At 42.7% G+C, this 15,047-nt stretch overlaps 1 protein-coding gene across 1 annotated transcript; it reads left to right on the top strand.

The window, feature by feature from the left end:
* Positions 1–6,942: 6,942 nt before the first annotated feature.
* On the top strand, positions 6,943–14,813 carry PSMC1 (proteasome 26S subunit, ATPase 1). The gene is made up of 11 exons (XM_063160129.1): positions 6,943–7,001; positions 7,384–7,437; positions 8,255–8,351; positions 8,675–8,799; positions 9,269–9,454; positions 9,646–9,774; positions 10,683–10,779; positions 10,958–11,147; positions 12,140–12,291; positions 13,593–13,747; positions 14,516–14,813. The coding sequence occupies exons 1-11, from the start codon at positions 6,999–7,001 to the stop codon at positions 14,648–14,650; spliced, it is 1,323 nt and encodes a 440-aa protein (XP_063016199.1). The 5' UTR covers positions 6,943–6,998; the 3' UTR covers positions 14,651–14,813.
* Positions 14,814–15,047: the final 234 nt, after the last annotated feature.

Genomic DNA, 15,047 nt, shown 5'->3' with positions numbered 1-15,047 from the left:
AACTGCTTCTTGAGGATGACTGAGTTGACTAACTCAACAGATTCAATTTGCATTATTAACAATAAACATAATTACATAGATGTATCAACAATACTTCCAGATAGTGCTGCAATTACAGGCTGATTGAACAGACTGTGCATCATGAAATCAAAGCCACAATTACTCAACAGAGAATGTGAACATGGTGAGACACTTGTGCAGTATTAGATTACAGTGCTGCAGGAAATGACAGAGGAGCCATTACATTATAGTCAACAGATTAATGCAGAACCAGTACTTCAGGGAGGAGCAATTAAAGCCAACATGTCTTCAGTTCCAGTGGCAAGGTGGTGAAGCTTGTGCCTCCTAGGTTACCAGGGACCTTGTTTTTCTGATGTCTCACACAATTACTTCCCATTCTCCTACACTGATGATAGCTCTCTCCCTTCTTTCCAATTTCCACTGCCTTTAATACTCCAGTGCATTCAGCCACTTATGCTTTTCATTGTTAGAGCCAGCCTGGCTTTCTATCCACCTCAGTGGGCTTTGGGACTGGCCCTAAACACTTTCTGACAAAGACTCCCCTCCAAACTCCTGTTTTTAATGAAGGCTTTGCTGGTGTATTTGTGCAGGTGGCTCTGCCCTCTGGCCTCTCTGCACTGCACTGTGAGGAGAAGACCTGCAGCAGGCATAATGACTTTGCTGGGCTTTGCAAAGCAGGAACACTTGCAGCATTAGATGAGTAATTTTAACAACTCTGCCCTTTCATGACGGAAAACATACAGATAATAACAGCAGTTAATAAAACAGTGGAGCACAAAGATTTGGCAAACATTTATTACTGTCTAGGAATTTCAGACTCACAGCCTAAGTAGTAGCCAGTATAATATTTAGAATGCATTTGTGTCATTAGAAATACTGCTTTCTCAGAAATAAAAGGAAAAGTCTGTTTCTTCTCTTTACATAAAAATTATTTCACTATCTTTTCATAATTTGATTGAGTCCTGCAAAGTGAATCCAACTAATTTATGTGAATATTGATGTAATTACTGAAGAAATGTTCCATTTGTTAAAACCCTCCTCAGCTATTAGTGTATCAATGGGTTGACTCTGAGGACCACTGCATGATAGGATCTTTTCAACATCAGCAATCATTAATTAGCCAGGTGAAGAACTCTGTATTCCATTTAGAGGATAACTCCCTATTTGATCACTTATCTTTTCCTCTTTGCCCCAAATGTAGTAAGTTTCTTATCCCATAGTCTTTTGTTCCAGCTTTCCTAAAGCTACCGAAAACTCTACAGAATTTTAACCAGCTAATATGTTAGACTTTACAAAAAATCAGTTTCTTATTACATTTTCCTGCCACACAACAAGGAAGCAACATAGCAACATCATTCTGTGCTCACTGCTGAAGTACCACAGGATCTTCTCTTACCAAGAAGCCACACTACCTGGTATTTTGCTGACCTCTGCACAGTGAGAAAGAGAGAAAAGTGTATTCTTCATACACTTGCTTTCCATTGGGCTTAGGATTCCACTTTGCTCTGGCTCTGCTCTCACTCCTTGGAATCCTTTGGGCCAAACTTTGCCATCATTAATGGGAATGTATTTGCCACCAGGTGGGTGAGGTGTCTCTGATACTTCTCACACTAAGGGAGAAATAGTTTCACTTCAGCTGTTGGATGGTAAGACTGAGGCAGTCTCCTTCAGCTACCAGCCTGCCTGCAAGACTAGGAGGCTTAACTTAGGGGAATTGTATGTTGCTCTGAGACTTCCAAATGATATCAGATAAAGACATAGGATATTATAAACAGAATTTTTAATAAAATTACTACTTCTGTGGTATTCTGAAAAAAAATATTCAAGGTGTCAAAGTCTGTACAGCGTGGAAAGATTCCCAAGAGTTTTATTACCAAAATTTTTGAAAACATTCATGCACTTCAGATGTTTTGAATTCTGTTTGTCTAGTTCTAAATAATTCCTGCTCCAAGAACTCTGCTTTTCATTGGTAATCAGACCACAACAACCACACATTATCAGTGGGAGTTGATATGCAGATGAGTCAATAGCCAGAAACTCAGGTGAGCTATCCAAATTAATAGATACTGCAAAAAAATTAAACATATTAGTTGTGGCACTAATCAACACCCACCACAGCCAGAAGGCAAACAGGATGGGACAGAGACTTCATGATGTGCCAGCACACCTCAGCCCCTAGAACAGAAAAGGGAACTAAAAATTATGCCATCCTGTTTATGCTGTAGTAAAGCACAGTGGGATTAATACAGCTCTGAGAGTGAACACTTGCTGTACTGCTCAGCTGTCTCCTTAGTAATTATTTAGCTAAAAAACAAACACATATTTCTATTTCTTTATGATTCTGGCTATTCAGCAGTTGATAGTTTTTCCTCATTTCCTGATCTCCCTCTCTCAAATACACACATTTTACTGCAATACCTTCCTTCAGCTGTAACAGTGTGCCAAAATGAACTCTGCCCTTTGCAGATAGAAATTGTTTTTTCTACTCTATTCAATTTGGCATCATTTGCCCTTCAAATAAATCTTTGATATATTAAATTTGGTCATTTTGGCTACAGAACCAAACCCAGATTTGTCCAACTTTATTTAAGGTAGTTGTTAATCTGGAAAATGGACAAATGTCACTTCCTCACAAAGCTAATTAGGGATATCTGGTTGGACATTTTGACATTTCTCTTTGCCAAGTGTTTGGGGGTTGTTTTTTTTCCAAAAATAAAACTATGGCAAGGGTTGGTTACAATTCATTTCTTTATTCAAAGAAAGCTTGAGAAAAAACTTCAACATTGTCAACTCATTCTACTTGCTTTTTAAACTAAAAAAATATGTTGCCTTTCCACGTGGATGAAAAAAACTTAATTCTGTTTTCACAGAAAATGTTACAGTATACTCCAAGTTTATTTAATATATCTCTTAAACTTGTTATTGTTAAAATTAAGTACATCAGCTATTTTAAAGAATGGTCTCCGCAACCTTTCATATATGACCTTGTTCTAACCAATATGTAGTAATCAAAACTTCAAAGCAAGTCTGTAGCTAATGCTGTCAAGACAATCATCTTTTAGTGTACCTAAATGTTACTTTAATGTGGTTGCTGCCAAGAAATAAAATTTTACAACAGTAAACTATGCATAAATATGTTTAGGAATACAATAAATGCCAACTCAGGTTGTGTAAATGGAGGACAGCATATCCAAGAACATGAAGTTCATCCAGATTATTTCTAGCCATGCAGAAAATGTAATTTTGAAATTGTTTAGGAAGTAAGAATGTAAGGACTCCTCCTCTACTTTAGCATCTCCTTTCCAATGCACAGTAGAATCTCTGCACTTTGCAAACTGCTTCAATTGGAGTAGCTGGAGAGTCTCGCTGGAGTTTTGGTACCACCAATGGTGGGAACACACATTGCTGTTTCAGAGGGATAAGCTCATGGCTGCAGCCCTTACCTCCTACTCTGCTGCAGCTGCTTGGTGCTAATCCACAGCCATGAAGCTGCACCAAAGATGGGCATCCATCTGGGCTCTCCAGAGAAACAAGGAATCAGCAAGGTGCCTTCATTTCCTATACTTCCCTTCCCTTGGCAGCCTGGCCAGCACAGGGAAACAGAGGCAGGGTGAGGGCCCTTGTGCCTGGGGATGCAGCAGAGTCACTGCAGAGGTGCTGGAGCTGCTCTCACCCACCCTGGGAGCCAGGCACAGACACCAGGAGAGCAAAGGACCACAGCCCTTCCCAGCTGAGAAACACACACCGTGCCAAGGAAGAGCAGAGAACTTGTGACTGATGGTTCGAGTCAGGAACCATCAGGTGAAGCTTTTCTAAGGGAATGTCATCTTTGTGAACACCCAACAACTCACATCAAGGGGTTTCAGTGAGAGCCATTGATGGAGCTAGGGCTGAAGCTTGTTTTCTTCCACTCCTTGAAAATGAACTGTGCTCAAATGTACAGTGCAGACTTCAGGAAAAACAGTGGAGGTGAAGGTGACATCCTTGTTTTTAAAACCATTTTAAAAATCATATTTGGTTATGAGAGAAGGAGGAAGCAATCATTGCCTGATATCAGGCACTTCTTTGAGCACCTTAATATTAAAAGTCATGTCCATAGTCCCATGGATGGACAGTATAAAGTAAAAGACTTCCAGAAGGTGAGAAGCCTTATTTTGAGTTTGGAAGAGAACCTCTGCTGAATTGTTTCTGTGAGGAGCCCATAAGGATTACTATTCTGCTCACAATTATCCTTCACATTGTTACTTGCCAATTAGTAGGTGGTAGGAATACCTTCCACTTCTGAACTGTTTCAATAACTTATAAGCTGCAGAGAAGCTTAATGGTTAATTTGCTACTTTGACACATGCTTTTTGTTTTTCTTTTCTAAAAGAAAAAAATTCAAATAGTCCTTAAACCCTTGCAATTTTATTCATTCATTGAAGTTGATGTAAGTTTAAAGCCATTTATGAAAAGAGGGTGTCCAAATTGCAGCTTTTGAAAACTCAACCCACTACATGTAGCTGCAATAGCAAGATCAGTATTTTTCCAATCTGTGGGTTTATTTCATTTTATGCAAACATAAAAAGCTCTAGGCAGCTAGACATATACTAAGAAAGACAAATTAACATCAACTACATAAGCTATCCTAGTAATTTCCTGTATGTGCAAAGGGAAAATAAACCTCTTTGCTATTTATTAATCCTAAGCCCAATGTCCCCCAGCCCTCAGCTGCCCTCTCCCTCCTCAAAGGCCTGGGAACAGAGCTGAGGGCTTTAGAGTATGCCTAAAAGATCAGCAGTAAGCTTGCTGCAGAAAAAAAGAACAGGGGTAGAAAACACCGACTAAAAACAAAGCACAAAAGCTCCCACCCTCTCTGAACAAGTCTCAGTATTTTTTGATATGAAGAGCTTTTTGGTGCCCCTGAGGCTATGTTCATCTTTAACAAACCAGGACTCTGTGTTCCTTCCTGTTACCCTGGCTCACTCTTTTTTGGTTTTTTTTGTTTTGTTTTGTTTTTTCTAGTAAGCATAACTCTAGAAATCAGAGGCCCTTGGATAATTTTAATTTTTTATACAATATTTATTGTTTAAAATTCCTAATTTGACATTATCTGTACTCTGCAGCCAAACTAAAATTCAGGATGTGTAAAGTTAAGGCAAGCAGCCAGGTTACAGAACCACATTTCTATTTCACTTCCAGTTTTCCAGCACTGTTCACCCCAAGAACTGAAGCCATTAACCAGATCACCCCAAACACAGTTTTCTCCTCCTGCAGTTCATGTTTTCTGTCACAGCTGTTCCATAGTTTAAGTGAATGAGGTGGGAGACAATCTTGCCAACATCCTTTTACACTTGCTTCCATATATAATTTCCTAATATTTATTAATAGTAAAAAAACGAATAGATGTCACAAATTTGTCTTGTCAGCTTGTAAATGGAAAGTTCAGTTTTACACTCATCCTACACCCCTACCATTTAGGTCAGTTTATGCCATAATCCTCACAGTTAAAATGTCTGCAAAGCTACATGGCACTAAAATCAGGCTTTCCAAAGAAAAAAAGTGATAAGAATTCTCAATCATAACCAGGTATAATTTGGAATAAATATGGGTCTATCTTAGTCTAAAGGGAGGTTAAAGGGAGGAAGAATTTTGCGAGGGAAAGAATGTTCTAGCATCTTTACACTGTAAAGTTAAAAGAAATACAGGTGCAATCCTGTAAGACTGTAAACTCCAAAAAAGTGAATGTTATTAAAGCAAAGAAGGCCTGTTATATTTAATTTTGTTTCAATGCCTTTAAAAGTTACAGAACAGCTGATACTGTAACAAAAAGGCAGCTAATTCATAAAACAATAAAAACAATAGATAAGTCAAATTAAATTCACAGTGCACAGCAGTAACCCTTGAGAAGGAATGGAACCAAACCAAAGTAAATGATCAAAACCAACCTCACACCTTTCTACACAGCTCAGCCAGTGACGTTAATAATTAATAAAGTTCCCTACTCAGACAGGAATTCTAGAGAAAGTGTGAAAGAAATACAACATCAAAGCAAAGCAAACCACTTCCTACTGTCTTCTGCAAACCAAAACCTCTTTTTGCAAATGCTCTGATCCCTACACTGAACACTGATGGATGTAAATATGATCTATATGCTGGTTGACTGGGTGAGAGCAGCCTGGCGGTATTTTCAGGCTATGCCCTCATCCTGGCTGAAACCTTCCCGCTGACAGCGATGCCCTCCCAGCCCAAAGCAGAGGGGAAACCTGCAGAGCCCGGAGGAGCGGAGCTCTGGCCGTGGCGGGCACAGTCACGGAGCCGCCGCCTGCAGAGCCCGGAGGAGCGGAGCTCCGGCCGTGGCGGGCACAGTCACGGAGCCGCCGCCTGCAGAGCCCGGAGGAGCGGAGCTCCGGCCGTGGCGGGCACAGTCACGGAGCCGCCGCCGCTGCGGCCGCGCTCACGGGCGGCGCCGCCGGTGCCCAGGGGCGGGGTGGAACCGGCGGGACCGGACCCTGCCTCGGCTCAGTCGGGCTCGAGCTCAGGCCGAGCTGTGCCTTGGGAACGTCAGAAGCGGGCACTGACAGGTTCTCCTGCGTTTCCCAGGAACACCCCGGACCGGTACAACTCAGTGTAGGTACAAAAGTTATGGTTTTATGGAGGGAGGAATTTCCTGAAACTTCACCCATGTTCCTACAGTGCTGCCACAAGAAAAACAATTCTAAAAGCATACACAAAAACGTTTTTATATTGCCCAGCTGATGCGAGAGACGGAAGGAAGGATCAGCGGTAGGAAAAGCCCGCTGGAACTTTAAAGATTTGCCACTTTTCGCAGCCCCTCCGCCGCGCTCCCCTCACAAACCGCGGGCGAGGGCGCCCCCTGCCGGCCGCTGCGGCGCCACACCGCGTTTGGCCCCGCGCGCTCGCGTGTCCCTCGCCGCTGCCCGTAGTGACGCGGCCTGTGAGGTGCGGGCGGTGCCGGTGCCGGCGGTCGCGGCGCGATGGTGAGAGCGGCCCCGGCACCCCGGGCACCCCCGGCACCGAGCGCGGCACCGAGCGCGGCCTCGGGGGGCAGAGCCGGCTCTGACTGCAGCGCCGAACCGGGGCCCTGCGCCCCTTCGGGCTCCGCCGCCGGCGCCCGGCGTTTTGCGGAGTCACCGCCGGCGCCTGCAGGCCGCGGCCCGGCCTGGGGGGAGCGCGGGCGGGGGCGCCGGGCGGGACGGTTCTTTGGTTTTGGACAATAAGTTAAATAAGTCAGCGCTTTGTTTAGACAGGAGAAATCCAATTACGGCATTTCTGTACGTGGAATTGCCCGCAGGCGTCTCGATTCATAGAACTGCACCTATATTATTGTTTTTGTCGTTTGTTTTTTTACCTTTTGTCTAGGGTCAAAGTCAGAGTGGTGGACACGGGCCTGGTGGGAGCAAGAAGGATGACAAGGTAACTGAAACCCAAATAAATACCTACAGAATGAATTACGGGTGTGATGCTACAGAGCCTGGCTGCAATAGGCTTCTTAAATTTACTTCTAAAAATTATTGTTGTATTTGGAACTGTATAAAATTATGCTCTTGCTGGATCTGATGAATGTCTTTTCTGGGTGTACATTGGAGGAAACAAGTGTTGTTCATAAATAAAAAAGGGAGCTTAAGAAAACTGAAATTTCACAGTGATTTGTTTTTCTAAAAAAGAACCAAACTATAAATGTGTCGACTTAGGAAAGAGTAGTTGCCTTCAAGCTGTCACTTAGGGAGCTGTTGCTGGCTTGGAAGTGGCATTGCACAATGATCTGCAGTAGGAGTGTACTTCAGGCTGGGGGACATCAGGGGCCTCCCTGGTCTCCTTTGGAAAAGGAAGGTTCAGTGCACTTGGCAGGCAGTGACTAGGCTGGGAAACTGAGTGTGTCTGATTTATTGACTGAAAAGTAGCAGGAAGGTGGACATTCAATATTTTTCTCATTGTGTTCTCTATTAGTTTTGTTTGTGATTTACTTCAGGCTTGAGCCTTCCATGTCCTATATTCACTGAAAAATGGCAGAAGTTTAAATTAGAGGGGTGTAAAATAAGCAGGAGAAAAAAAATTTGAACATTCTTAAAAAATAGGAGTTTTGGGCTTTTTGCTAGAGATCATAAAGAGAAAGTTTTGTTATGAAGTCCTTCACCTTGAGCCCTTTTTTAGTCTGTGCACTTAACACCTGTGTGTATTGTTTACTTGTTATTATCCCATTTTTTTTAATTGCATTCTTTTTCTGAATAAGGACAAGAAGAAGAAATATGAGCCTCCAGTTCCAACCAGAGTGGGGAAAAAGAAAAAGAAGACCAAGGGACCAGATGCTGCCAGCAAACTCCCTCTGGGTAAGCATTCTGCCTCTGTGGAGGTCACTAACACAGTGCCAAATGTCATTTTATTTCTAATTAACATAAAAAAGCTCCCCACAGAATAAAATTGTAGTTTTGCAAGGTGCTGCCCATAAACTCCAGGTAAGAGACAGGGAAATTGAGCTGAATGAAAATGCAGGGGAAACATTAAATCTGTTTTTCACCTGGAGTTACAGTGGGACAAGTAAGGTTCAAGTTACAGTCAGGAAAATGAAGCAGGATTTCTGGTAATGAATTAGTGGTTAGTTGGTGCCATGTCAAACTTGTTCTGAAATCCTGTGATTCTGCTTTGGTTGCAGTGACTCCCCACACACAGTGCAGACTCAAGTTGTTGAAATTGGAGAGAATTAAAGATTACCTCTTAATGGAGGAAGAGTTTATCAGAAATCAAGAACAGATGAAGCCTTTGGAAGAAAAACAAGAGGTGAGGTTTGAGTGAAATGTTACTTCTAATGTTACAGTAAATGCTCTTAATTAATGTGAGCTGCTTCATACCAGAGCAGTGAGATAAAGTACCAGCAGTGTGCAAGTTCATGCAAACCTATCAGGTTTATCAAATTCCTCATTAATTAGCTAAATTGTTTTAGACCAAGCACAGATCACTACAGATGAAGCCATGGGAGTTTTTTGTTTGTTAATGCTCAAAGTACAGCTCACAGCTATCCATCAACAGGGAGAGAAGATTCTGGTTATTCCCATCCATGTGAATGGTGTCCATAGGGTAGCACTAAGTTAATAGTGGGTTTTGTTACTGAGCTCTGTCTTTTTGGGGCAGTAGAACAATAGGAAAGACTGGTTCTGCTGTGTTCTGTCTGCGTTGTTTGCCAGTGTTGTACAAGAGTGTTTTTTTGCCTGTGTTGTTGAGTTGTTTCCTGGGTTTTTGCTGACAACAGGAGGAAAGGTCCAAGGTGGATGACCTGAGAGGAACGCCGATGTCCGTGGGTACCTTGGAGGAGATCATCGATGACAACCACGCCATCGTGTCCACGTCTGTGGGATCAGAGCACTATGTCAGTATTCTGTCTTTTGTGGACAAGGACCTGCTAGAGCCAGGCTGCTCTGTTTTGCTAAATCATAAGGTGAGTTGTTTTTATCAAATCAAGTTTCTTACAAGTTCTTGTACTGTTTTTAACTGGCTTTATTTTTCTGAATACCCCAGGAGAGAGAATGCTATTTATTTCACACCTAAATAAGTGGGCATAGGGATTAGACTTCAGCTTGTATTAAAATGCTGCTTGCCTTCTTTGACAACTCTTAATTCTTGAATTAGGTTCATGCTGTGATAGGAGTCCTGATGGATGACACAGACCCTCTAGTGACTGTGATGAAAGTAGAGAAAGCTCCTCAAGAAACCTACGCTGACATTGGTGGCCTTGACAACCAAATTCAAGAAATCAAGGTATTCAGTTGTACTCATTTACTGTTAGCCAGCAATGTAACTGTTGTGCTAGGAGTTGAGAAGCAGCAGGACTGGCTGCTGTTCCTGGAGTGGTGTCCTTTATCTTTCTGTAGTGCATTTCCTTGTTAGATTTTACTAGGCAGACTGGTGGAACTCAATTTTTTAAGCGGGTCACCAGAGGCTGTGTGCACAGGAACCTTTCTCAGTGCTCAGGAACCTGTAGAGCCCAGAGCTTATAAAATCTCTCTAGTAGCTTATTACTTTGCAACAGGTAAAGTTTCATTTGTTGCAAGATGAGAGTTAAATTGTACAAACTGCAGAGGCTATTTTGAGTGTCTGATGCCATCCAATCTAGCTTAAGGATTTAGTCTTTCAGGGCAATTGCTTGTTTAGTTTTTGCATTTGTTTGTTGTTTGGTTGGGGTGTGTTTGGTCAGTTGTTTTTTTCCCTACCAGCAGAACTCTGCCTGAACCATGCTAAAGCTCAGCCCTTTTGATCTGGGTAGGTGTCTAAAACCACAAATGCTCTTAAAATCGATGGTATTGGGTAACTCCTTATGGAAGGCACCCTTTCATAGTTCCCTGGCCCCAAGGTCATCCGTGGTTGTTTGGGGTTCAGGAGCTCCTGGGTTCTACATGTGGGATGGTGCATTGAGGATGGAGGAGGGGGAATGTTCACTGCTGCTCCACCACACGTCAGGTGGGAGCAATAGGAAGACTTGTGCAGGTGGAGTGTTTGTCTGCCTTACATTTGGAGGCAGCAGAGGGTCATACTGTTTGATGTGTGTCTTGAAATCAGTTTAGTGCTTTTTGCCTTCACTGCTTTCATTATTGCTGTTTTGAAGATCCCTACAGATCTCTGTTGGAGGCCACTCAGTCTTACAAAAACATGCTTTTCTTGTGTTTCAGGAGTCTGTGGAGCTTCCTCTCACCCACCCTGAATATTATGAAGAGATGGGAATAAAGCCACCCAAAGGAGTCATTCTGTATGGCCCACCTGGCACAGGTATTTTGCAGTCAGCAACACCTGTGCTGAGATAATACAAGTTAAATAATTTACACTTGATTGGCATTTAAATCATTGCCAAGTCTGTCACAAATTTCATACAACTGTTTTGTTAGGGCACTTTTTTCTTTTCCTTCTCTGCAAACTAATCACAACGTTTCTTTCCAACTGAAAATAGGCAAAACTTTACTGGCCAAAGCGGTGGCAAACCAAACCTCAGCAACGTTCCTGAGAGTGGTGGGCTCGGAGCTGATCCAGAAGTACCTGGGGGACGGCCCCAAGCTGGTGCGGGAGCTGTTCCGCGTGGCCGAGGAGCACGCGCCCTCCATCGTCTTCATCGACGAGATCGACGCCATCGGCACCAAGAGGTGCGGTCACGGGCTGCCAGGGGCAGTCAGCTTTACAGAAATGCTGCTTCTGCCGCTGTACTGAGACTCGCTTCCTTTGCTCTGCTACCCTTTGCATACACTGCTTTGATGTATTCGTTTGTAACAAGTAACACTTAAGTAACTTCCATGGAAACACAATATATCACAGCCTTTTCATACTAAATAGACATGACAGAGATGACCTCTCTTCTCTTGTTACATGGCAGCATCTCCAGGAGAGAGTGTCAAAACCTGAAAGAGACACTGTGTATATGGGATTCTCTAGCTGCAAGTCCATATACTGTAATTAACTTAAGTGATCCAATGTTAAAGCAGAATATTTTAAATATAGAATATATCCATTTGTTGTTTGCCTCTTTAGTAGGTGGCTAAATACTTCTGCTCTGAGAGTATTTTACAGAGGGTTACACAGTGTATGTCGTGGAGAAGCATTGCTTGTGCCACACTAAACTGTTGTTCAGCCCATATCCAAACTGTATTACTCTGAAAATTCTGTAGGTTTGTTGGAATGGTCCAGGGCAAATAGTCTGTAAAGTAGTCAGTGTTTTTTAAATAAATAAGAAAGTAAGAAGAATACACGTTTATTACCAACCCAAAGTGCTGCCAGCCCAAAGTGCTAGCTGCTGCCTTATGTATGGATGTATGTGCTGTTAAGAATTAGATTTTTTCCTTTTTATGTTGATTTTGTTAGGTGTGAGGAAGATATTTCCAAATATATAACAAACATGTAAAAAAATCCCAGATCTCCTTCACATGATGGCTGTTACCTTCCCTAGCTACCAGAATAGTTCAGTGTCTCTTTACTTAACCTAGATGTCACAACACGATTCTGGAAATCTATGTTTTGTTTATATGGATAAACATTAATTTTTTATTTAAATCTCTTATAGATGTGTACAAACAAAATACTCCTCTCCCACCTTTGTGCCAGTTACTTAGTGCTTTTTCTGACTATTTTTTTTCCCTAAAAGGTATGACTCCAATTCAGGGGGTGAGAGAGAGATCCAGCGCACGATGTTGGAGCTGCTGAACCAGCTGGATGGGTTTGACTCTCGGGGGGATGTTAAAGTTATCATGGCTACCAACAGAATAGAAACACTGGACCCAGCTTTAATTAGACCAGGTAAGGAACTTCCCTGCTGTGTATGCTTAAGCCACTTCTCTTGTGAAAGGACTTGTCATAACTGGACACATACAGGCGGATAAAAAGACTGCAAACTTGTTCTTATTCATTATCTCATCTATGCTGCTGCATCTGTTGAAATCAGAACCTATTCACAAGCTTCAAAATAGGAGAAAAACCTTTGGAAGAGAAGAAACACGTTAATTCCTTTATATATATGTAAACAATGTGAATATTCTTCCTTTCTATTAAGATGGCACAGCTATTTTAAGTAGTTGTTAAGCAGGCTGTGTGCAGCAGCAGCACACCTGCAGCAGCTGGGGAAGGCAGGGCAGCACCACCTGTGTTTTGGGGGTGACAGCCTAAGCTTTACCAGAGCCAGCCTGGATCCTGGTGCAGGGAAAGCAGGCTGCTCCTTACTGACCTGGCACACTCCTGCCATTTGGGGGATGAGTGAGGGAGACATGTTGAGCTTGAGCAGGCACAGGAAGTATTTTCAAATGGCCACTAAAAATGTACCAAAGCATAGAATGTCTGTTAAGTTGGAAGGTAGAAAATGACACAGAGATCCAAGGAAAAGCTGAAATATCTCCATGGTATGAAATTGCTGAGGTATGTTTGGCCTGGTTTTGTCAACATTTAGCTTTAGACCCATAAGCTCAAACGCAGTGCTGTTAGAGTACAGAGGAGATAATACTGTGCCAGAATTGGAAGAGATAGTCTGACCTTGCTTTCTACTCCAAGACATGATTCATTGTGGCAGGTAGAACCATGGAAGTGTTCAGGTTGGAAAGAACCTTTCAGGTCATTGAGTCCAACCATTAAGGTGTCATGGCCAAGTCCACCACTAAGCCACATCCTCAAGTCCACTTCTGTGCCTCCTTTGAGCACCCAGGGATGGCAGCTTCACCCCTTCCTTGGGTAACCTGTTCTAATAGTTGACAACCCTTTCCATGGAGGAATTTTTCCTAATGCCCAATCTAAACCTCCCCATGTGAACTTCAGGCCATTTTTTCTTGACCTGTTACCTGAGTGAAGAGACCAACCTCCACCTGGCTACAGCCTCCTTTCAGGCAGTTGCAGACAGTGTTAAAGGTCTCCCCTGAGCCTCCTTTTCCCCAGATGTTCCTTCAGGTGTTCCTCACAGGACTTGTGCTCCAGACCCTTCACCAGCTCCATTGCCCATCTCTGGACATGCTCCAGCTTGAGAGTTACTGCCAGCTAAACCCTTGAGGTGTTCTTCCTGCTGTTTGCAACAGCTGCATGCAGAAAACCTAAGGCTGAACTTCTCTTTGGCACAGGACGGATTGACAGGAAGATAGAGTTCCCTCTGCCTGATGAAAAGACGAAGAAACGAATCTTTCAGATTCACACGAGCAGGATGACCTTGGCAGATGATGTGACTTTGGATGAGTTGATTATGGCAAAAGATGATCTCAGTGGTGCAGATATTAAGGTCAGTGCACATCACCATTGTTTATACTTCAAAGCAAAAATCAAATCTCATTTTTGCTGCATCCAAAACCATTGTCACCTGAACTGTTCCCCAATTTTCTGTGCATACATCACCGAGGGACAGTGGGGTGGTTTAAAATACCTTTTGTGAGTACCAGGTACTCTGCTGTACAAATGGGAAATTATCAAAATTGTAATTGTGAAGTAGTTTGTGCTGGTAGGAGTATGTACCTGTGTTACCTGAATATGAAATTTTAAAGTAGTGAAGTAGAAACTAAAAGGAAAGTGTGTAATCTTGTGCAAGGTATCTTAAACAGTACTTTAGATAGGATAAGTAGCATTTTTAAGAACTCTTGCAAGGTAGATTAAAATGCAATTGTATGTTAGGAAGCTTCAGCAATCCTGTCTGTTTTTTTAAAGCAGAGCCCTTGTTACAGTTACCACACTCATGAGCTTAAACTCATCCCTGCAGAAGGATCACACAGCTGGATGTGTCTGCCCTGCCACAGGGAAATTACTGTTGTTACAATGCTCCCTTTCTGTCAGGGAGGTGTAACTCTTGACTACCTCTGTCCTTTCAGACAGCCCACCTGGCTTTATCCAGCCTGCTTTAATGCTACAGAACAGTGTCAAACTACAGAGCATAGATTTTGTTAACAGCCTCACTTCTACAGTCACTGCAGCAGTAGGAAAGATGCAGCTGCCTTTGAGGGTGTGGTTTGAAGGGGCTGCACAGCAAGTGTAACCATTCTTGCTTCCTGTGTTGCAGGCAATTTGTACAGAAGCTGGATTGATGGCTTTGAGGGAGCGGAGAATGAAAGTAACGAATGAAGATTTCAAAAAGTCTAAGGAGAATGTTCTCTATAAAAAGCAAGAGGGAACCCCTGAGGGATTGTATCTTTAAGTCATCTGTCTCTTTGGGAGCTATACAGACTCTCTCTGTTGGTGAGAACCTTGTGTAAAACCACACAGCTAGTTTGCATTCATGAACAGGTTAAAAGCTGGTGGGTTGTGGGTTTCAGTCAGTGTAACTTTTCACTTCCCAATAAAACATTTATTTGAATTGAGCTGTTTTGGTGGCACAGCCCTGCTATTTACATGAAACTGTTGCATTCACTGACTCAAGAAAAAGTGCTGGTGACCCAAGTGCTTGTCTCAGTGACCCACACCATGCAGATGCTCCAATTCTTAGTCCTCCTTAGGCATAGCAGTCTCTTACAACTACTCTAGCACTGCTGTTGTTCTTGATTACCTTCTTATATCTTTTTTTAGGAGCTAATAGGACAAGTGTCACTTTTGAG

Source organism: Melospiza melodia, chromosome 6, assembly GCF_035770615.1.
Source record: "Melospiza melodia melodia isolate bMelMel2 chromosome 6, bMelMel2.pri, whole genome shotgun sequence".
Taxonomy (NCBI): domain Eukaryota; kingdom Metazoa; phylum Chordata; class Aves; order Passeriformes; family Passerellidae; genus Melospiza; species Melospiza melodia.
This window is presented reverse-complemented; position numbering and strand designations above follow the sequence as displayed.